Source organism: Chlamydotis macqueenii, chromosome 2 (genome assembly GCF_036417535.1).
Source record: "Chlamydotis macqueenii isolate bChlMac1 chromosome 2, bChlMac1.mat, whole genome shotgun sequence".
Lineage (NCBI taxonomy): Eukaryota > Metazoa > Chordata > Aves > Otidiformes > Otididae > Chlamydotis > Chlamydotis macqueenii.
In genome coordinates, this window is record NC_141557.1 from 38,059,506 (window position 1) to 38,085,000 (window position 25,495).

The 25,495-nt window shown below is 35.6% G+C and overlaps 1 protein-coding gene across 4 annotated transcripts in view; it reads right to left on the bottom strand.

Annotated features, from left to right (window-relative positions):
* Positions 1-25,495, bottom strand: part of TBC1D5 (TBC1 domain family member 5) — a 325,821-nt gene that overhangs the window by 194,300 nt on the left and 106,026 nt on the right. For all 4 annotated transcript variants that reach the window (XM_086742636.1, XM_086742637.1, XM_086742635.1 and 1 more), the window contains one exon: positions 2,938-3,073. In XM_086742636.1, the coding sequence (XP_086598762.1) occupies positions 2,938-3,037 (100 nt within the window). In that variant the 5' untranslated portion in view covers positions 3,038-3,073. The remainder of the gene's footprint in view (positions 1-2,937; positions 3,074-25,495) is intronic.

The window sequence follows — 25,495 nt, forward strand, 5'->3', positions numbered from 1 at the left end:
CTAGGTAATTGTCTCCTGCCTAACATTTGCAACATTAAACCTTGCAGCTGTTCCTAGTGAACCATGTCTTATTCTTCTCAGGCCACTTCTCCAAAATCTCAAGAATACTTTGAATTATGTGTCTGCCCTCCATTATGCTAACAGCCCTGGTCCCTAATAAACCATGTTTTCTGTCTATACCTTTACTGAGATTTTAATAAAAGCACCAAGCACTATTAGAGTCAATCAACGTATTTCTGGAATCCCACTCAATACATCCTTCCAAGCTGAAAGCAAATGAACAAAAAGTAGTCAATGCATGCAGTTTTCCAACCAGCTGTACTTAACAGCCATCCACATATTCATGAAATTTCTTTCATTTTATGAAAATGTCCTGTGAAAAAATTTCAAAACTCCAGCTAAACATGATGTCTCCTGGTTCTCCATCAAGTTCCAGTATCAGTTGCACATACTAAAAATATAATACTTCATGTAGATTAACAAATCTGACTAGCTCTATGATTAAATATTTATTTTCAGCATCCTTATCAGTGATGTATTTTTATAACGTCGTCTCAGTGAAGATTTCTATCACTTTGCCTCTAAGGTAATACTTTAAGCATTCAGCACAGCTTAAAAAACCAATTCAGATGTCCTGATATTCCACAATATTGCACAGAACATCTCCGACTGATGAGGACCACCTCTCTGGCAAATTTCTGATACATGACACAGAGGAATCAAAGATACAGATTTTCACCAAGTGATGATGTATTATGCCACAAACTTGAGGCCAAGATGAAAAACTTTGTCTTGAAATACTTCCGTGAAGACAATGGTGGATAGACTGCATGGACAGGAATGACTGCATACTTTGATTCCCAAAAATGTAACACCATCTAGGCATATGTTTTATTTAAAATGAAATATTAAAACTTCAAAGACTTATTTTGGATATATAAAGTTTCAAATTAAAATGCAGTATGTGTTTCACAGTAAAAAAACCCTATGAAGATGAAATGGATGCTTTATATAAAATATTTACATAGATAGAACATAAAAAATGTACCATAGTTGGTAACCTTTATGACTTGGGGAACCATGTATTTACATATCTTTATCTTCGCATGTGCGTATGTGTGTGTTGTGTATATATTTTTAACAGTTGACAGCTGTTTTAGAGCATACAGAGATGCCAAGCTGAATGAGGGTCTTGATTACTTCAAGATTAGCTATCTAAAGTTTCTATTCATTTTAAGTGTTGTTAGTGCGAAGAGTCATTAGTCACTTCCTTGTCTCATAGAACATCAGCATACATTTACATTGTTAATGAACATTTGGGGTAAATGAATTAATGGCACTTTTAAACATCAATTCAATACTAATAACTTTGTATGTCATAGAAATGTTAAGGTTGGGATAAAAATGAGAAACCTTTTCAGTCAAGGTAACTAATTGCTTCTGGGCACAATAAAGGGTAAAATTAATTTGCAGTGTTTTTTTAACAGGGTAAAAAACTTGGTTTTTTTCCCTGAAATAGAGTTGAGAGAATTACCAGTATTTTTTTTAAGGAAAAAATCAGAAGAAAATGCTTATCTTTTTCTTGATTGGAGTAAAGTAAGCTATATTTCCTCTGGAAAGTGGTTATTATTTTAGGTTATTGCAAAAGATTATTTTCAAGTTTCTAAAAATATGTACAAAAATACATTTAGTTTATCAAACTAAAAACGTTCCATATCGTTAAGATGTCAAATATAATAGAGGAAGAACACTGACCTAGAAAAGCTATTTCATTTAATCGTCACGTTTTAAAATACTTCCCCCTAGATGTTCATTCTCATTTTCTAACACTGAAAAAGCTTTATAAACCAATGAAGAAAAAATGGAAAAAAAAATTAGCTCAAAGGGACAATGAAGTTTTACCAAATATTTTAAAGCAAAACATCAGCTTCTTAAAAACTGAAGTAATAAACCCGACTAAGCAAAACTTGACATAGCCTTTTTAATAAGCACTAGTAAATAGAAGATTTATAGACAGATACACTCACACAGAGTAGTTGATCTGGGTGAGGGACTTAGGAAATGTGACAAAGTTGTTTCAAATCTGTAATTTAAAATAAATTTTTTATTTTGCCCTCCTGGTACATGTGTTCAATGACTGGAAAATTACAGGTAGTTAAGGTGCCACTGTGTATAACTGAGTACTTGAGGAATGTTTTCATGACAAGGACGAGCATTCTCGTTAAGCTTATCACATTCTTCGAACCAACTATACTGTCACTACTAGCAAATAAGTAGAAAAGACAAGCAACACAGACATGCACTGCATTATGCAAGCAGTTTGTTCTCACTGTTCATTAGCGTCTTCCAAATACTGCATTTAATTAATTTACTTTAGGTTACAAAGTAATTTCTACCTTTAGTGCCTGCTCATTCTAGGCAACTTTTGCAGGTTTTTTTTCAAATAAGAATATAGGTGCTGAGTCAAATAAAAAAAAAAAGGAAAATTAGCCTTTCTACTTGCATAATCTCATCCAAAATAACATATTGAACGTTACAGCAGAATTAAAAAAAAAAAAAATAAAAAAAAAAAATAGAAAAAGTCCCCCAAACCAAAGCAGAGTAAAAAAGCCTGTGCTTGAGAAAGTAACACAAAGCTATGCTGCATTTCAATATTCTTATGCTGAAGTCAGTGTTTGGTTTATGATTAAAAAAGGATGACAGTGCATTAAACATTTGGCTAATTTGGCTAATGTTTCTGTCTGTAATTGAAAGTTGACTTTTTGTGGTTTTCATTAGTGTCACTGTTGCACACATACCCTGTGAAATGTTCTTTAAGTTACTACGTTCAACTTCACTGAGAGAATTAAACAAATTATGACCGGTACAGGTACCATCACACTCTTATATGATTTCTAGGTGCACAGACAAAAAAAAATACAGAAATACAGAACTCACCATCCCCTGGCTTGTTCAAATAGCTCTGTAAAGGATCAATGCCTATTTCTTGTTCCTCTGTTTGCAAAGGGTGGCTGGTTTCAGACACAGAATGATACATACTGGCAATAGTAAATTCCAGCAGAAGGGTATTTATCTGGAGGAAAAAAAAAACCAGAGAAACAAACACTTCAGTGTTTCTTTAGCTATTTTTCAATCACACAAGTCAATAGTGGAAATGCTTAAAATCTTTCCTTATTTTCCAGGCATAACATTGCCATTAGACGTCTAATAGCAGAACAACAATGTTTCCATTCAAATGTTTTATTATTTGGAATCCAAAAGAATTGTATCTCCAACTATCACACTACAATTAAAAGTCCAAGTACGTTTTCAAGAGACTGTATTTGGAGCAGGAGCCTCTTTCCTTCCTTTTTTTAGCTTCCCCAACTCATCTTTTAGTCTGATTCCATGAAGAGCTGATGCTAGTCCTTGGGGACAATGAAAGTTATAGAGCAAAGCTGAGGTGAGACTCATCATCATCAGTCTTTAGGACCCAGGAGCTCTTATTGTAGAAAAAACTCATTTTAACTACTACTTTTTCAGAAATCATAGGTCAAGTATAAGACAACAGAGAGAAGGATGCAAACACATGCAAAAAAAGAGAGAATGAGATCATACTGACTGGTATGGTAGGTGATTTTGGTTTTATCAAGATTTATACCATCCTTCCAGAAATTTGTGTTGAGGAAGCATTTGAAGAAACATATTTACCTAGTTAGTGAATTATTACAAGTAAGTTCTTCCAAAAATGAAGGGCAAAAGAGAAAAAAACCACAAAATCGAAAACCCAAGAAGTAGGTGATGCAGGTTCATCATCACAGGCTGAATGGCATTCAAATCACTATCATGTAAGTGGACAAGAACTAAGTTAGAAGTTCATGTGAGGAGTGCTGGAAGCTAATATTGCCTACAACGAATAAGAGAATGCCAATAAAAGGGTGAAAAGCAGATGATGTTATGGTCAGAGCAGTAAAAAGGAAAAAACGGTATTTCCAGTGCATTAACAGTGCAAGAGTATGCTTGTCAAGACTGCATTTTTGTCACTGTACAGCAATTTATTAACTTGCAATTCAAAAGAACTATGCCAGCCAAATCGATCTGATTCGCCCAAACACACTAAGTAGCTACCTACGACTGCCATCTGAGGTTTTTTTTACACTTACTATCGCACCATTATCTCTCACTACTTTTTAGCGAGAAGAGAACATCTGGCGGTTGGACTTGATCTTTTCCAACCTTAAAGATTCTATGATCTGAAGCTCTGGGGAACAAGGATCCAGGAACTGAGGAAAGGTAGGAACGCCTGCTTTTGCATTGGTACACTTATATCAAATTATTACAATCATGCAGCCATATGATAGAACACACCACTAAAACACAGAATTGCCTTCAAGGCAATTTTTCAACTCTTTGCACTAGCTCAACAAAACGTATTATGATCACAAGTAGACATGTGTTTCCTATGCAATTTATAAACCATAATAATGAAAAATGCATGAATGGTAACTTGAAGAAAAACATTTATAAACTTGCTAGCCACTTAAGTAACATTTGAATGTTTACTTGCAATCTTATGGCTACATAATATAGAGAGATTTTTATAACTACCCGATATCTTACATAAATAAATGAAAAATTTGAAATAATTTACTTTTTTAAAAAAGGCACTTTGCAGAAAGATACATTTATTATTTTCTCCTGCTGGAATTTTAGTTGCTTCTCTTGTTGCCTTTGCTATATCACTGTAATTACCTTTGTACTAATCTGTTGATTTTGTCTTCACAAAAATTGCAAGCTTATTTTGAACTGCGCTGCCAGAGTTTAACTTTTTATTTTTATGGTCCTTCAGACATTGCTATATGATCTAACCAAGGCACAAGCTGACTGCCTTTCAGACTGAGAACCATGCACAAAACAACCTCACCGGCCTTTGCAGTTTTAGCAGCCACCACTTAGTTAAGACACAATATGCTTCAAGACTTACATTCTCTTACATCCATGACACAGTGTGAAATTAGCTTTAGTACATTTGTTCTTCGTATTCTTCTGTTCTGTATCCACCTTCTCTTTTTTAAAATACTCCCCTTTACAACATATAAGAGCTATAATTTACTTTACAGACGGTTAGAGTAGTTTTAAACAGCTGAATAGATTTACTTTTGATACTCACACACTGATTTAATTAGTTACTTCTGTTTGTTTACGGATGTATTTGATTAGTGTTAAAAAAAATATCACTACCTATTAGTCTTGTCACTCCTTAGTCCAAGCAATTTTCTTTACAGTTTTATACTTAAGTTCTTTTCAGCTCTTTTAACAAAGAGCAAAGAGAACTATTAAACAATTATGATCACACTTGCGATCTTGCTCAGACAGATTAATTCTTTACAGGTTTGTGGTTGATTTGTAATGGCCTATAACATATTGTTCATATTAAATAAGATGCAATTTAAAAACATTCTCCATGTTTACCAATAAAAATGTTATAAAATTCTGAAATTCGATTATCAGGTTACAGCACTTGATACTGGCTATCTTGTTAAACCCTAATGTTGCAGTCTAAGCTAAAATTTACTCTTATCTACTCCTACTTTTTTTTTCCCCTCCAAAGATGAAGGGCTAAAAACCCGAAGACCGGGCACCCTTCCCAGCACTGGGAGTTCGACTGTTCTTTAATATACATGAAAAAAATAATTAAGGCTGCATATGTAACATTTACCTAGTTAGGTGAATGAAGAAAGACACTAACCCAACCACGAGCCCAAGTAAAAGACAGGCAGATGAACTCCTCGTTCAGGGGAGCCCTCACTTGCAGTAGTAAAGCTCTGCTGTGGCATGGCCCCGGCGCAGGGCTCAGCTGCTCTGCTGTGCCTCCACCGAGGACACCATCACAGGTCTGCTCCCCACCGAACAATGCCTGTGGAGTGAATCCAGCCTGCTTTTCGGCAACAGTGAAGGCAGCTTGTCAGTACGTCTGCGACCTGTCAGCCCAGGTGCTCAACGAAGGCCACCAAAAATCCTCTGAAAGGCAGGCTTATGGACTCCAACACAGAACTCCACTGGACTAAAAGGACTCTGTGGAGATACTTGCTCATAGCACGTCATCCTCCCTTCCCATGATGACCTCCATATGCCATAGGTCATAAAATATCTACCTGTTTCCATTAGGAAAAATTTTACTAATGTTTACTAATATCCAACCTCCTTCCACACAGCAGGGATCAACTACCTGTTGTATTTTATGGTCTGATTTAACATTCCCATTCAAATTCAGAGAACTTTTCTTGTTCTCAGTGAGTACTTAGCTTTGAATTCTATTGCTTCTTTTTTAGATATGAGATTTGTACACCTGAAAGTTTACAAATTTTTGCCTTCTGTATTAGCTGCTCTAATAGATGATATTATTTTTACCACTTCTTGGCATATATTAGTCTTTCTTACACAGTTATGCCTTCATCAACATTGCCATTCTTCCTTTAAACTCACAAGCCAGTGAGTTTAAAATGCTTAAAAAGAATAATACTTTAAACATTCAGAATGAAAACCACTTCTTCACCAGACTGTCAGTAACAACAGCCTCAACTAAGCCATACTTCATCTATTAATGTGCATAAGTCTTATCTAGCTAGCCAGAAATACAAGACAAAGATAAAAGTCTAAGTGAGATACGCTATCATTAGCTGAACTGCCAGTGAAGCACCAGTCACATTTGGACCAGAGTTGGGCAAAACACTGCAAAACCATGTATTACACAAACATAGAAGTATATCACTGTAACCAGAACTGTACAAAACAGCAGAGTCACCTGTAATAAGATTATAATAAATGTTCATATGATAAACCGATTATAATGAACGTCCTGTTAGAAGATGAAAAGTTAAAAAAAATTATGCAGTTCTTTCAGTAGTGAGTCTATTCACTACCAGAAAAACAAGTGGCAAGACTACCCTAATTGCGGAAATTTTGATAAACTTAAAATCAGTATTTCATAAACAAAACACAGCACAGTTGAACATGAATATTGTACCTTATTTCAAGTCATAAGACATTCATGTACCTCTTCACTTGCAACAGATACTGAATACAAATATTCAGTATTCAAAGGAGCAGTTTATGGATAACAAGCATTGTTTCAAAAATAGTTACTACATTATTTCCATTAAAAAAACCTAAAAACACCTCATCTAAAAGCTTTCCCTTAATCATCAGTGTTTATACAGACTTTAAAAAATGATTTATTCAACCTACAAAACACACCAAAACATATCAAAATTAATGGTTAAGATGTGAAGAGTATTCATATTCTTTGGGCAAAATTAGAAAAGATAATCAGTTTCTCAAAGAATATTTTGAAGGTGTACCCGCGTCAGTGAAAAACAACTCGGCAGTTCTGAGCTTTTAAAACATCCATTTCCCCTCTCTTCCCGTCCCCCACTGGTGAAATGAGAGGAGAGGATCTGCAGGCTTGAGGAGGTACTCAAGGGCAGAAGAACTGCACAAATAGTAGCACTTGCCCCGCTCTTGCTCTTTGACATCCTCTTACCTCCAAATGATCAAGAAAAAAGCAAAACATTTTATGCTTAAAAAAAGGAAAAAGAAAACCCACTAATATTGAGGAAGAAGCTGAACAACGCCGTTTAATCTCAGATATGCTAAAAATAAAAATCGGTTTATATCAGTACCAGCAAAGCCACCAGAATATGACATTTCTGAAAACTACTGAAGCGTACCAAAGTATTTAAATATTCAATATTTAAATATTGAATATTTCACATTCATTCTATTAGACTGTATCAACCACCTTCTCCAAATTATCTTTGGGCCTTTATTTCATGCCATATAGCAAAGTTTACCATTTTAATTACTCAAATTGATGACAAGTAGAGGAAATACTTGTTTAGCTAAGTGATAAATTAGCTGCCCTGTGAAGTCAAATTGATTAAAACAACCTGACTAAAAGCAAATCTCTGATGTGGTAATGGTCTTACGCATGTTTTGTTAAGTTTGACAGCATCATGTTATGAGGGTTCACAATTCTGCCCCTCATTTGCAGCTTATGAAGTAATCAAGCATGTTAGCACACAGTAGTGAGGATTCTCCAGAATGTGAAAACATTTTAAAGTAGATAAGGAATTAAGTGTTAGGAGAATAAACATGTATTGTGTTTATCTGAAGCAATGAGGTACAGATGACTTGCAAATAATCTAGATAAGGACTCAGGCTCTGGGTTTTCTTTCACTGGCCATATCTCCTGGGCCTTGAATTATTACTCCTAAAATGCTAAAGAAAAAAAAAAAGTAAAAAAAAAAAAAAAAAAAAGAAGTCATGCTTTCTCTGAATAGAGGGATGATCAGGAGACACTCCTAAGCATCAATTTTGGAAAATGAGGGCTGTTTGGTATGTTTCAGGCTGGATACTTTTTACTAAGACACTCATTAATTGGCATTTTTGAAAATTTTGTTCCAACCTGCAATATTCACTGCTTCATTCCTTGCTCTGTGAGTGATTTTTACATGGACCACCAGACCACTGAGCTCTTCTGCCCTCCATCTCCTGAGCCCTTTACTACCACCATCTCCACTTAAATACAGAAGATCAAAGTTCAAGTGCCTCAAAAAAACAAACACACCCCCCCCCAAACAAAAACCAAACCCAACACAACAAAAACCCACCAAACCCAACAAGCTCCCCTCACCCTCAACCAGTTTAAAACTAGCTAAGGTTTCTACTCAGCCGTTTCCAGATGTTGCCTCCCCTCACTGAAGAAACATGCCCTAGGAGGAACACTTACTAACTCAGAAGAAAAATGCACAATCTGACAAACTTTGGATAGCATAAAGTGAGTCTGTTTTCTTTTATAAAAGGTATCAGATTATGTATCATTAAAATAGAATGATGCAAACATAAAAATGGACTGACATGGTAGAGCAGATTAACATTAACATCAGCTGGGGTCCAGAACAAAACAAACAAGATCATACCACTGATGGACAGGTTAACAGCCAGGGAGTCTGATGATCATGAAATGCAATTAATTTTGTCCCATTTAATAACATTGCTTGCATTTTAACTTCTGCGTGTCTGATCTTTAATACAAAAATAGAGTTACATTGGACTTTAAATAAGTTAATTAAGTATTAAAATCAATCATGTGAAAGTCTTAATATTTAATATTGTTAGATTGTATATCAAAGTGGTTTTATTATTTATTTACTCCAAACCTTTCCAGAATACTTCATGTGGCAACAGGGGGTCTGTATCTCACAAGATAAATGCATTTACAATGGCAAATAAATTATATATAAAAGCATTTGTCTTAATACATGTCATTCAATATTAAATATCACCCATTGGTACCACCCTGAAACCCTAATCCATTTTTACCAACCGCACATTTGTATTATTCAAATGTTGTCTATTAAATAGTTGTCTCAAGAGCCACAGTAAAGGAATACATACCTAAGAACAATTATCATAGGAGCTTTAAAGCACTGTCTACAGATTTAACCCTACAATTTTCATGTCTTACCAGTACTTAAACATGCAAAGTATGAATTCACTAGTGAATGAAAATGTCAGGGATAAGAAACAACACAAATAGCCTGGGACCATGACAATGTATTCGCTTGGCAATTCACATGATAGCTAAAAACTTTCTAATGCTAGGAGTTACAAAAGAAAAAAAAAACACAAAACTTTATCATAAGTATACATTTTATATTCTGTTAATTAGGAAGACAGGAAATCTTCCACATGTTTGTTATATGCAGGGAACAAGTTCACATCATTGCTAGCTTTCAGTTTTCTTGAGGCTACATGATTCTTAAGAAATACTAGCTTGACTAAGGGAGAAAAACTTGAACAAAGCAGAAAGGATTGAAATATGTATGTAACACTGACCACTACATTCAATACCCACAGCCAACCAACCTTGTCAACAATGTTTCCCAAGGTCTAATGCTATGAATAGTGACATTTGACATTTCCAGTGAAACAATCTCTCTCTTCTGCGTTGAAAATGGTGACAATTAAAGTATAAACAGCATCAACCATCTTAAATTCCCAATATTACAGTTATATGTTCAGTAGGGTCTCCTCTCAAGAAAAAAAAGAAAAAAAAAAAAAAAAAGACACAATAGTCAAAGCCAGTCTCAATTTTTCAGTTTGCATTTCCTAAAATAACCTGAAACCCACACCCTCAACAAAAAAAAAAAAAGTACCTATTTTTCATGCAGGCTAATGTGACCACTCCACAATGAGGCTGTTCAGAGAACATAACTTTGATTTAACATTGATTTCAAAGAAGAAAAAAATACCAGCAAAATAAAAAAAGATCCAGAATCAATAGCTAAACGTAGCCTGTGCCCTGAATGCTCCTCGCACCCCCAGGATCTGCAGCAGCTGTGAAAATGTTATGTTGCTGTATTTCTACCGTACTTCCTTTCAACTGAAGCCTCAAATAAAGAAAGGTTCCTTGTAGTCAAAACAAGCTGATCAAAATGAGATGTGTAAATCTCCTCCTATCATCTGATGCTGCTAAGGCCTGAGCTGAATTAGTGTATCCATCTTAGGTAGCACAGGAGGACAGCACCAGCTGGCACAGTCCAGAGAAGACCAGTAAAATCTAGTAAGAGCCTAGAAACTATAACCTATGACATAAGACCGAAAGAAACTTAATGTTTTACTGTAATGAAAGGAAGATGGGAGAGAAGAAGAGGTGAAAATGCAGTAACATTTCAAATCTTGACACCATTCAACAATGAACTGCCTCCCTTTTCTTACAGTAATTTAGAGGGGTGAAAACTATTCATGTTCAAACAATTCAAAACCTATTAAATGAAATAAATCCCTTGTCTATTTTACTTTAAAACATATTTTATCTACCTGGTTACAAAACAATTCAATATAGTGTAAATTAACTATCTTTGGAAGGACAAAGCTTTAAGAGATTAAAGTAGTTTACTGCTGTTTATGGTATGGAAATGACTGCTTTTAAGTATTTAAGAGTTTTACTTTCAGGAACACACAGGCACCATGCTATGCTGCACACTTTATGTTTTAGTAATACATATGTAACTCAAAGGGCCAAAGAATGTCAAGACTGAAAGAAATCATCAAAACAGTGAACTGGAAAAAATGGTAGCTTAGCCTGCAGCCTTACCCAAAATGATAGTAACTAGCTTAGACACTAAAAGTGTATTCAATGCAATAAGTTTCTAGGATATCACAGCTTTAAAGTAGTAAGCAATTAATCTAGGATTCAGCCTTATTCTTTCACTATTTTTAGAAAACAGCTTCCTACAGGAGTTGACAGAATTTTTATAGAAACACCAGCATGTTCATGAACACACAGAAGCATTTACGTCAAGTATTTATCTTCTAGTTTTCTCTCCTAGATATGCAGATGCTAAAGCAGCACGGTCTCATGCTGAGGTACAAAGAAAGTTGATGTGAGCCCCGTTTGCTAAGGAAAAAGGACAATTTCATACGCACTTTCAAAGGAGCAGAGAGAGATGGAATTTGTTTCGTATCTTACAACGAAGTTTCTACACAACGTGAAGAAGCATAACCCATGCTCGCCTATGCAATCCAGTCCTGATAAGTGAACTCAAGAGGAAAACCAGGTGCAAGAGGAAAGCAAAGACAAGGTACTATCTGAAATCTAATTCAGCTGCAGTCTCATGAACGCAAATTGCAAGGATTTCCCATTACTTCTGCCAATGGGAGCAGCGGCTTACTTGAGTATGTCTAAAAGCCATACTCAGAGGAAAAAAGCTCCAGAGTAGGGCTGCCCCTGGTAAAAAGTACGTTGAAGCTTCCCATGACTGCTCCCTCTCACAGCCAAATGCTCGGTCTCAAGACATACTCTAGGCAAGGCACAACATTCACGCCATGTGCAGCCTGCTCACATTGCTCCTCTTCAGCCCTGCCACATCAGGAGTAACAAAAGCAGGGTGCTTAGGAGCCACTCTAGGGGCTCAGGATTTTTGGAGAATACTTATTCATACCTAGGAAGTAGTGAGTTTCAAATACCTAATTAAAATGAAATAAAATAAAATACCCCAAGCAAAGGAAACCCCTAAGACTTGGAAACACAAGGTATGGATGAAACCTGCTAACCTTAGCGGGCAGTTGACTACATAAAAGCACTTTATACCAAGATACCACTACCGCCATAAGTAACATTTTACTTGAGGTTTTTTTTTCAATAGGAATGTACCACTGTATTCCATGCTGCTAAAAAGATGACAAGGCATGTTCTTCCTTTGGCAGACAGAGAACTCCGCTGCTCAGCACATCCTGCTGCATGTCTTTTTTTTCTGGTGTTCAGGAACTCTTGGTACTAATTTCTGCCAAGGTTAGTAATATTATAAATCGGAGAAAATTCCTTCTTTATTGACTTGATCTCTTCATACAGTGTTATCTGTTACAACTTATTTTTCCATCCCTTCCCACTTTCATATTTTCCATACACATTTTTGAACAGCTGGATGAAATGTTCTACACTTTCCTGTACATGCCCATCAAACTGTTGAGAGAACAAGTGGTCTTGCTGAAGTCTTCAGACACAGAGAAGCTAGGCAGGCAAGGCCACTGTAGCACGATGACTTCTATTACGCGCTGTTACTTAGAGGCATTTATTCCTCCTAAAATATTTTCTGGGCAGTCCCTGCTCCTTGCCAGAGCATGTGAAACACAGGCATAGAAGTCACCAGTACAAGCAGCATGGTACATCAGACACACACTGGCTGTACCACCTGAAACCCGAAATAGATGCAGATCTTAAACAGCAAGTAGGAAAGCAGTACTTTGCAAGGTTATAGAGGAACAAAAAAAAAATATTTAGATTCTGCAGAACCTTTGAAATTTACCCTAAAATTTACAGTAACAATAAGAATCCGTAACATAAATTAATTCAGAAATAAGGACAAAATACATAGTTTAAAGGGGGAAATATTAATAAAGTGAGTTGCAGTTTACGAGTTAAAAGAGCTTTTTTTTTTTGGCAGTAAATTTGTCTTACCAGAAATATCTGTCACCAACAAGTTCTATTCGCTTTATCCTAAGTCTCACAGCAGCCTTCCAGTACCTAAAGGGGGCCTATAGGAAAACTGGGGAAGGACTTTTAACAAGGGCCTATAGTGACAGGACAAGGGGTAATGGCTTGGGTAGATTTAGACAAGATGTAAGGAAGAAATTCTTCACTCTGAGGGTAGTGAGGCACTGGAACAGATTGAAGGCAAGGCTGGATGGGGCTTTGAGCAACCCGGTCTAGTGGAAGGTGTCCCTGGCCATGGCAGCGGGGTTGGAACTACATGATCTTTAAGGTTTCTTCCAACCCATACCATTCTGATTCTGTAAGGCCTGGGTTTATTTTGCTTTAGAAGCGGCTCAGCACACACTACGCAGCAAGAAGCAAAAGCCTGGTTTTGAATGACATTCTCAGACAACACATAAGCAGCAGGGCAAGTTCTTACACAAGACCAGAATTAGTAGGCTAAGGGATCAGTTGCCCTGAGAATTGTATATGCTCTTCTGCTCTGGGGAATGAGAGCAGAACAACAGGCAGGACTCTCTAAATCGTTTTGATTTTTAATAGATAATACAATAGATTGACAGCTCCTAAATACATTAGGCTTAGTTGAGTGCTCTCCCTAATTCACCAACCACTATGACATGAGTCAATCTCCCAGTGCTGTCTGAATACCAAGTCTTGATGTATGCAACCAACAAAAAGGAAATGGAATTCCCACAAAACAATGAACAGATTTGAAGAATTATACTGGAACAACAGCTGTCATTATACTTTACAGAAAGCCTGCAACACCTTTGAGGCTAAGCTTTTAAGCTCATTTTATTAAAAAAATATAACAGACATAAACAAGATATGGTTAGAAATCTCCTTGATTAATTTTTTCCTATTGTTTTTGCAGACAGTTTTCTTACCTGTGTTCGATGAACCAGTATGAATTTAAAGAATATTTAACACACAAATCATGATAACATTAACACTTTTAATCCTCCTGGACAAAATAGCTGTTTTCACATACTTCCTTCCAACTCTTTTGGATTTTTTCTGTCCTTCTGATCAATTTTATTATTTTCTTTCTCTCCAAACACATGACACATCAATTTGTGAAAAGGTACCTTTCACATTTTTTTTTCCTACTGCAGAATGTATGATCTCATTCTTAAACTAGTCACACGCAAAAGCCTAGAAAAATGTTCTTTTTGCTATGTTGTTGCATTTCTGGTAAATGTTGAGGTAGAGAAGTGACCTAGTTCAGGTAGAGAAGTGACCTAACAACAGCCAGGCTATGAACCACTTAGTGCATTAAAAAGAACGAAATAAGAGTTTTGAACTGGATCCAAAAGTAAATGGAAAGAAACCAAGCATATAGAATATAGGCGTGATCTGTTCTCACTTATCTTTCTTACTTAATAGTACGGCTGTGCATCTTGGGGCACCTAAAATTAGTAGTTACTTTTGAAATTTTGGTCTGTCATGTATTATTCATCCTTCTTTTTCTCCTAAAAGGAAGACATAAGATGGCAGTAGCAGGTGTTCTTAGCTTCCTGATGGAAAAGGAGGAAAAAGTTGACCGAGAGGACAGATATTTCTTCAAAGGAGAGGTGACAGACAGAGATTGCCTAGCTGAGATGACTACTCTCTGTCAAACACATATTGCAATTCCACCTGTTGCCAGGAAGGCTTGAAGCTTAAGGATTTCTCAGGCAGGCACCAGATCCTCTGCCTACTCATCCAAACTCCTGCGCTTGGGAAGTTCTTGTTCTTTGCTGTGGAAGAAAAAGGGAAATCCTGTTCTGTTTTAGCAGCCACATTTATAAGCAAACCACTGAATACAAAAAAAAAAAAACAGATAATGTTATTCGTCATTTTTGGTTTAGAGGTTTTGACAGCATCCTATCAGAAATGAAGCCAAAACATGAAAGATAATTGAAATGAAATCATTTAAAAAGACAGAAAATTACTCCTTCACTATGCTACTCCAAGTCATCTTTCTTTCTCCCAAATAACCTCACATAAGATTCCCCTCATCCATTCAAATAACTGAATATGGTATTTTTAACATGAATATTTATTTCTTTAAAATGTCATCTAGTATATCTATATGAAGGTAGCCTACTAGAAAGAATATTTCCTGGCTTCCTTTAAATTCAAGATTGCCTCTGTATTTAGCAGAGCTTTTTCACTGCACTATGTTAGAAACAGCAGACGAAGACAGTGGTCTTACCTTCCAAAGACATACACATAATCTGGCTCTTAAAAAGTAACGCAGAGGACGAAAGAACATTTTAATTAAAACTGTTTGCATTATTTTTCTCAAAGCCAGCAGCAGGAATGATCATAAGAGATGTGCAGGAAAGAACAGAGTTTTTTGTTTTGTTGGGTTCTTTCTTTCATGATCGAACTACCATTTGATCACCAAGCTCCTCAGTTCACAGATAAAATGCTTTGGACCTCATCTGTACTCTAACATTACTTGCTGAACTTTTAAACTTATTATTTCCTACAAATGGCTACTTTCACAGACGTGCTGTGCTGTCAAAATTCTTCTGATTCATACTATCAGTGGTCTTAAAGATACCATCTGAAACAACTACACTGGTTTGCATTTCCATCAGTAGTAGTCTTGGTGCAAACGATGTATGAATACTTCTTAAACATTAACACAGCAATTATTTAACTTAAAACCAGTTTTCTGAATTAAAGGCACACATAGTCTGTCAGATCTATCCCAAGACTTACACCTGCATGGCACTTCTGTACAACTTAAAATCAATTTAGTAATTTTGATTCTAGTTTATATTTAGATAGCCCATCATGAAAGAGCCCAGAACTTTACCCTAACCTAGATCCTCTGTATGCCATCTGTATATGCAATCTACTACATCAATCAAAACGGCTCACAGTTCAGATGATGTATACACAAATAAATGTACTTTACCTAGAGGTCAAAATGATTTCTGTAAGAGCACAGTATATTCTCTTGTTTTTAGATACCTCCTACAACCATGAAGTATAAAAATTTAACAAGCTGCAAAATAACAAATTGAACACCATACATCAAGTTTCTTTAGTGTCACACTAGGAATGCTATAATTATAATCAAGAATACACTTAACTCCCTTTTTACTGTATCTTTCTATCTTGTGGCCCATGGTGACCCATGCCAGCATTATTACAAAATACAGTTACGAGGAGGAAAAGGTTAAAAAAAAAAAAAAAAAAAAAAAAATCAGTTCTGCTACTCTGAGATTACATGTGCAGGAACTAAGGTGTGGATTTTGTTTTTTTAACATAGTGTTTATACGTTCTGCTTTTATGCCTGTCTCAGCTTTTGCAACTACATAATACAGTCTGGGAGGATGACTACAACAGTGGATTAGGATTTCACTACCATCAGGTCTGAATTGTTTCTTAACAAGGCTACAAATCAGTGTAGCTCTGATTTGATAGAACTGTAAGACTGTATTGTGAATATAATAGGTAGGATTTTTCAAAAGCTACCACCTTAGGCCCCCCCTCACTAAACAAAACCACAACAACATTTTAGAAATGCTGAGAAATAAGGTAGGTTGAAAAGTATATATATCACTACATCAGTTGTATGAAAAAAAAGCTGCAACCCAAATGCGCTGAAAAGGGCAAGAATACTTGTCTACACATGGCAGGAAAAAAAAGATTGCTGAAATGCTGAAGATCCACTATTTTTTAACTGGACAGCAACTTTCTTCCTTTCATAGATACTGGACAGTATTAGGCTTATGAGCATAAAAGTTTTTTTTAAAGCCCTATAATTTATTCTTTCTTCAGATTTGACTGAGAAAATAAACATAAATAGCTGAAATGGAAACATTCAAGGCCTGGTTGAACAGGGCTCTGAGCAACCTGATCTAGTTGAAGATGGGTTGGACTAGTTGAGCTTTAAAAGTCCCTTTCAACCCAAACCATTCTATGATTCTATGATTCTATTCTATAATTATATATATGGCAATTCAATTAAACAACTGTGTAATATAAGTGTGTGAAAAGTAGTTCCTGAACTTGTCATGACAGACTGCAGAAGACTAAATTTTGACTTCTCTAAAACTCCTACTGATTTTATCAGGCTGGATAGCCAGCCTCAGTGCTCTAATGTACATGTACAAGGGCCGCTGTTCTAGATTCAGAAGTTCTGACCTTGAGACTTTTAAATTTTGTTTGCTCATCTGAGTTCACTATATAATTATTTTAGGAACCTTTCTATATTTCAGTACTATGCATATTTCCAGTAAAGATTTGGGAATGTAATTTAAATATACTGCATGTTACTGTGACTTGTAGGTATTCAATTAGTAAAGGAGAGGTCTGCACTTGTCCACCTCATCTTCATCCCTGAAAAATAATTAATACACACCAGATGTTGTGTAATGACTTACTGACATATGCAAATAAAAATATTCAAAGGGCCTTCACTAATTTCATGACAACAAAGTCCATAGCTGCGATATTTCAAACAACTCTAATTCTTATTTTCTCAAGCGTACACATGAAAAATGAAACACAGAAGTAAAATCTTTGGTTTTTTCAAGAAAACAGGATTTTAGTTGGAAGTCTAAATGTCAATTCTGAACATTATAAAATTATACAGAATAAGGAGGCAACAGGGCTGATAGTGCATATAAATATGACAGTGTATTAGGCTGCATTTAATTACCAGTTCAAACAACAACCTGATCTAACCTTTGACAAGTAAAATAAATGTTCTGAATAATTTAACCAAAGCAAACATTTGCTGTTAAATGCCGGCTAATTATAGTAAGAGTTGTACTGAGAGGGGGAAAAAACCCAAAAGAGATGGTAATTTATACACTTCTCCTGCAATTGCTACAGCTATTCCTTGAAACCCTTGAATTTTTTTTTCCATGTGGGATAGCTATTAAGTATCTACTTCAGGAAAAAAAAAAAACTGTCTATGTTTAAAGGAAGAAGCACCATATTAAAATAACTAGCCTTAATTTACAAGCACTGAAGAAATAGTCCAAATATGTAAAGTAAGGTAACGTTCATGCCAAGAATATCCACTATTTCTATTGATGGCTTTCTGATATGGAAGCTTTCCGTTTGTAATGCCCTGTATCACACTGGAAGATAAGAAAGGGTAGAATAATGATCAAGCCTTTTCCAAAGTGTCAGTGCAAAATCACACAAAAGCCTCATTATAGGATAGGAGAGTCATGTCCAATGCACTTCTGAAAACAGTAATGAATAAATTTAAATTCTTTCTTTACATAAATACTGGATCAACAGTTAAATGACATAAATAAACCAGAGAGAATCTTTAAAAACAACCCCTCCTAAATTATGTAATACTGAAATAATTCCACCACTATGACTTTTTCAGATATATTATCTACAACCAGAAATACTACCTATACGGAATATTGAGCTTATTTCAAAAAGAAGCTAAAGATCTCAGAAAAATAAATATATGCAACAAGGACGAATATTTATTATGCTTCCAATATCAGAACATCAATAACTATGAAATTGAAACTGTTAGAAAAAAGGGTGTTTTCTTCCTGGAGCTTATATGCCTTCAGTTGTAGGCTATTTTTAAAGAAGTGAATGGCTTTTGCTATCTTTGGGCCAAGAGTTTCACTTATTTATGCCATGAAAAGTTAGCAGCAGCATCAGCTGTCTATCCGCATGCACAATAACTGTGGTTCAGAAGAATCGGAAGACCATGAAAATTTCACAGACAAGCAATGTATGGTAAACGAAAGAAGTCTATAAATCCCTAATCTTGAATATATATTAATATTTGAAGGCTTTATATAATCTGCAAAGTAAAATGTGAAAACCATTAAAAATATTAAAACTGACTGTAAGTATGCTCCTCTCTTTTCCCAAAAGTAATCTGTGTGCAGGTAAGTACTGGCCACAAGTTTCCAAGACAAACATATTATTTTTAAGTTACCTTTTATATTTTCATAAATATTTAAACTCTACTTGAAATTTTAAATATGTTTATAGAGACACAAATGCTAACATTCTTAGCCTCTTATAATGAAAAAATATGAATTAAACTATTTCTTGTACACTGTAAAAGAAATAATTTTTAAAAGAAACAATAACAAATTCACAAAAAATTTACGACAAAATTTTTTTTTGATAATGAGTCATGTGGACTCAAGAAATTGAAGTGGATTTTTCTAGCTTACAGTGTAAACCGAATATTGGAAAATTGAGTTCGAAGGTCATTACTATTCTTGCTCTGTAGCTCAGAATAAGATCTTTAAGCAAACAAAGTAGTAAAGAATTTGACAAGATCCATGCCTGACACTGTAGAAATTCAAGTACAGAATTAATTTTACACTGTATCTACTGCTTCTTGCCAAGTGGACAGTGAAAGGCACTGTTTTTTCTTATGTTGAGGCATCCATAAAAACATACTCAGTTGTATTTGGACAGGACAGAGGGAAATCTTAGGCAGTCATTGGTAAATGCAATGAATCAACTCCTCCCTGCTATTATACTGCACATAAAATGCTGACATTTAAGCATAAAACTGGAACCGATCTTCTCTAGAGTTGTTACGCTTTTCGTGTTCTGCACTTGAACGGTTATCAGGTTCAGCCAGGTAAATTTTGCCAGTAGGAGATAGCTTTTCCTTTCTGTCAATTAAAACATAGCAAGAAATAAAAATAGCCACTAAGTTCTAAAAATCTACCTTCTCCAAGATAGCTATGCTTTAGCTAAACAATGACATAAACAAAACCAGGCAGGCCATGGGTTGCGAGAGCTGATGTGAAGCCTGCTTCTTGATGGGGAGCTCACACTTCATGCCAGCCACTCATCAGTGCCAATCACACTTTCCTGTTACTCCTAATTTTCCCAACTGTTGTGTATTTTAAGAAGTACAACATTAAACATCTAAACAAGAAATTTAATACAATATTTTATGTTTAAATGATTAAATCTGATAGAAACACTAATAGAAATGTTAGTGTACTAAAATGGTAATGTATTTTTAGAAAACCACAAACCTCTCTCAGCCGTAGCCGCCAAGAACATGCACTGTTCCTGAATATAATCTTAGGTATCAGACTCAAATAGTAGGTGGTGTAACTAGAAGGGTGATTTATAACCAAATAATTTAGTTACATATGTACATGTACTTGGGCGTAAACCAGCTAATATCTTTCCCCAGTGTGGTCCACTTAGAGGACAATTTATCTGAGTCCAAAAGATATCTCCATACAGACCATTAAAGGAGAAGAGAAATACCATGATGCTGAAACTAGACAAGCTTCTCCCCTGACTTCATGTACCAAATTTTAACACTGAACATCAGAAGAACTAAAGATCTAGTTAGTCCTTTAGATCCACACTTTTGTGCAATAGGTTACAGAGAAATCAGAATTAGGAATAAAATAAAAAGTAGAATGGACAAACCAACAGAAATCATAGCAGAACTACTACTGTGGGGTTCTTTTTGAACTAATCCCACATTTCACCCTAGTCAGCCTGTTATTATAAGTAACAATTTATTTAGTCTGTACTGGAAGTTTCCTGCATATTTTAGTTTGCACGTACTTGTAAGGCCTTCCTAAAGAGAATTCACTTTTGTGTAGAATGGCTTTGTGATGTGGATTAGCCTCCACAAGGGATCTAAATTGACAATAATGAATTAATTTTATATAGTAGGCTAGACTTAAATGAGAAGTGAAAGGCCAGAGCCAGCAGAGTTCAGTGCTCAGCCACTGTTGTTCTCTATATAATTTACTGGTTGAGTTTAATAATTACAGCATTGCCTTGATAATCTGTAGCTGCAGCATACTGGCATACTGAAAGGAGAGGAAGAGAAAACACTTCTTGTGTTAACAGGAGAATGGATTTTTTTTTTTTTAAATGCAGACCCACATAAACTGCAAACAGTATTTATAATGAACATCTAAGAGCACTGACACTGGTTTAAACTAAAATTAATTTATATCACTCAAATCCGGAAAAACATAATTTCAAGCCTTGATCTTATTAGGATACTTAATGTAATCTTATTAGAATGTGAGCTTCTATATATCAAAGTGTTTTATACATTGCAAATATATTTTTAAAGAGCTTCCAATAAACATTATTAAACAATTCACTACTGATCTCCAAACCTAGTTTCACAGGGGCAGATTATTGGATCTGTAACTCATACAGCAGGAGAGGCAATGCCTTCACGCAGGCGAGATTCTTGCTGCTACACAGAACTGGCTGTCACAGGAGTGTTAAGCAAGTTTCCAGGACCTTCTCATCTCTTAACTGCCTGAGATGTAGCACAGAGCAGCACGCTTTCCAAAAGGACAGAGTACCTACAGCTTCAGCGGAAGCAAATGGGGATCATAGATGCTTAGAATTTCAGAAAATCAGGCCTGGTGCCATGTACAAGGGAAACACTGCCAGAAATGTCACTCACAGAATCCATGCCTGCCACTCCACAGAGATTCATATATGCTTAATGATGGCTAGCAAGTACAAAGAGCAGACCTAGCTAAGGAAAAACAACAGAAAACTAGGCAGCAGGCAAGTGATGAGCACTCTGTCTGCACTCGTATCCCCACTGGCAAAGTAAAAGTAAAATGGTTAAGAAACCGGCAAGGCTGATGCCAAAAATTTAAATGTTTCTAAGGACTGCAGCAGACCTTAAGAGAGAGAGTTTTTAATCTCATTTGAAACAGTTTCAACATTTCAACATTAATGTATGCACATATATATTAATGAAGCAGACATGTTAATCTCCCCGATGTCGATGTCTGTGAAACATCTTAGCTCTTACTTCCTTCACCAGCAGCCGTGTGTAAGTAACATACTGTGGCAACATATGAATAGTTCATAGCTCCAGCAATGAATGAATGAATGAACAGTGACCTAAACGCAAGCAGCAATTAAGGTTTCTGTTTCTTTACCCATCAGCTATTGCATATACTCACAGCAAACAAGTGTGTTTTTCTGACATGCACACTTGTCTGTTAATCAGTTAAAGAACTATTTCAGTCAAGAGCCTTTGTGTTTTTCCCCTACACGCTTCGTTTCTTGCTACATGCATTGGAGTTTTACTTTGATAGAGATGTTGATGACAACTCAAAGCAATGGAGGTGATGCTGCCAGGGGTTAAGGTAAAGAATAATACACTACTTTGCAGAAGCACAAAGGGTCTGCTGTTGTTTCCCTGCACCTGGAAACCTTAAGTGCAAGCTTTCTGAAAAGTGCAATGAGAGCTTCCAGTTAGCACTCCTATTTGATTTCAGTATGCAGTTATAAAGACTTTCATGTACTACAATGAAGTATCAGGAAAGAGAAAAATTCCAATAATTTAAATGGCAACAAGTATGAAATACTTAAAATATGCTGTGCTGTTTCGTTTAGTTTCTTGGGGTTGATGTTTTTTGAGGGCTGTGTGTTGTTCTTTAGGTTGTTTGGGCTTTTTTGGGTTTTTTTTGTTGCTTGGTTTGGATTTTTTATACTTTATGAGGGAGGAAGAGAAGAGAAAAAAACCACACAAAGCAATGTCTGTTCTTTTTCACAGGTTCAGTTCAAAATAATTCTACTGATAATCTACTGCACATTATCAATACAGTAGGTATGTGTTCAGAGATAAATTACATTGTAATTCACTAACACAACACTAACACAACCAAATTCCAGTTGCAGAATCTTGTTACAGGAATAATCTGCAAGAGCAACTGCTGGCCTTTATGGGACCAGCAAGTACAATATTAAGAAAGTGGTTCACAAAAATACTTTTCCAATTGTAAACAGAATGACTGACACAATCTTACCTGTCAATGAAAACTCTACAGAAATCCATTTTTCAAATCTTTTATCTTCGTTTAAAAATTGAATAAATTATCTACAATATGTGGTTCAAAATTATTATCCCACTTTAGTCTGGCAAAAAAATGATCTCTGCAAAAATAAACTGGAGAAGATTAAGACAACTCAGACCAAAGAAGAGAAACAGATCCTGGGAGCTATTAGTACATTAAATGAGCATTACACTAATGCATTTGTCTGTGTAGAAAGTAGAGAAAAACAGAAGGAAAGCTATCTGCTTTAGATAAGTATTTTTTTTCTCTTGTATTCTAAGCTTTTTAGATACAACAATGTAATTTTATGTTATTCTTTTTAAATCAAATAATCAATGTGGATAATCAGTCAAGGGGACTAAGTGTCTACTAAAGTGCAAAGTGGACAACTGGCTCCTTTATTCTTCAAGGTTGCATCATGCTGCCTCGTGATTTTTAAAGCCAAAATTCGTAGGGAACATGTACTCAATAACTAATGTTTAACACTTTAATAAACTCTTTACATTCCATGAACAGTGTGTGCTACATAAATGAACAATCTTCATTATTCAATATTGAGATTAGCTCTGTCCCTTCCAGCATCAATTCTGAACCTATGGCGTGTATCAGGTATGGACAATTTTTTTTTAAAAACACTTAATTTTACATGATACTGTTTTTCTCCAGCACCTCACTATGTTCTCAGAATAACAAGGTATGACTTTTCAAACCTTTGCTTCCTCCCAGCATTTAAGTAGCTAGAAATGTGCATGTATGTGGATATGGGAGTGTGTTAATGTAATATATACATAAAATGCTACTTTTGCAGGATAAATACCACTACTCCTTTTACTACAAAGGGAAGGGGAAGGGGGGAGAGGTTGCAAGATCTTATCTCTCAGATCATAAAATAAAGTCTTTCACAAATGAAGAAATTGTCAGAAACCACTTGTTATGAACAATAATTTAATTTCCCTGAACTCAAACCCTACAGCATTCAGCTCACACCGAAGAAACTAGAAAGTAAAATGATTCATAAACTGCCAAAAACAATACGAGTGAAAACAGAATTTGTTCTCACTGTCAGAGGCAAAAGTAACAAAACGGTAAAATGCAAACTGTATTTTAAAATATAGGTAACAGTGACAAAGCTGATTGAGATGAAATGTACGACTAGGCAAAGACAAGGCTAGCTGATCGGACTGACAAGAGCAGAACAATTTGGAAACTGCAGATTCAGCTGGTCCCTACTGCTACTTTACCCAAAGCACGTGAAGGGATTACATCGATGTAGGAAGAGGAATAAATCTGGCAAAGCTGTGGGAAGAAATAGTGAGTTAATCTCAAGTCACAATGAGTGGACTTCTCCACTGTGTGTAACGTCCTAGATATACAAGAGCTGCTCTGCCGCATCATTTCCTGGATGCTCAGAATTGGATTATCAGTTTTGCTGTAGATTTACAAGCCATTAAGGTAGCTTTAGACTCCCTCCCTCTCTCCTTTTTTGCCCTGTCCTCTTTGAATATTATTCTCACCTTTATTCTTGAAAATTCTTTACTTTAGACATTAAAAATCATGTAACAGCAATTATAGGAAAACCACCAACTCAAACTTTAACTTTCATAAATAATGATCTATTTTCCTTATTCTTCATTTTAGGACTTCCTTGTATGTTTTCATGTGTTACTTTTCAAGCTTACCAGAGGTGAGAGGCTGAATGGACACTGACAGACCATTGAAGGAGAATAGGTTCTTTCATAAGCCAACATAGCTCTACGCCAATTTTGGACAGTATTTGGCAAGCGTTACTGTATTAAGGAAGCAATTTTTCAAGGTTCACATGCACCAAGTGCAATATGTATTATACAGCTATTTTAAAAAGCAGAATTAATATAAGACTGAATATATCTTGTTCATGTAATTATCTATTCAATGCAACATGCCCACACAACATTTACATACAATTAAAAATGTAAAAACTCACAGAAAGCAAAATCTCTACTGTATGACGCTCTTGGATAGCTTATGCTCCCACTTCTTTCTTAAAACCACATCCAGTAATATTATTCAAAAAAAGAAACTTACACCTCATGTGCCCACCAGGCTTAGGAGTCTTACATTCTTATCTACAAAAATTACGAAAAGGGAATCAGAAATTTCACGGACAGTGTACACACTTATTAATATGATCTGGTTTATTAGGTCCCAGTGAAAACATCTTATTAGTTCTACAATTAAATGATTTAGAAACCATCCACACTATCTTTGCCTTTTAACAGTTCCAATCAGTAGCAGATCTAGGTGTAATCAACAGCAGCAGGGGGCTTTAGGAAGCAAAACAAAACAAAAACAGTAGGGATCTTTACTAGTTTACAGTAATTGATACAAGGAGATGTTATATGTTATGGCAAGCTAACTCAAGACATGGAAAAGCTATGTGAAAATTCCCTGTTATCTACAACTATTATTTCAATATAGCAATGGCAATACAATAAGCTTTTTAAAAAATTTGGTATTTAAACTTTACTGAATTCCTTGGTGATCTAGAAGATCTTCTTTATCTCTTTTTGCTCCCTCCATTTTACACTTTCTGTAACAAGATCAATATTTGGGTTACCATATATTCAGAATCCATAGATGTCACCCCTTAAATTTCTGAGTGGGCTGCACAAGT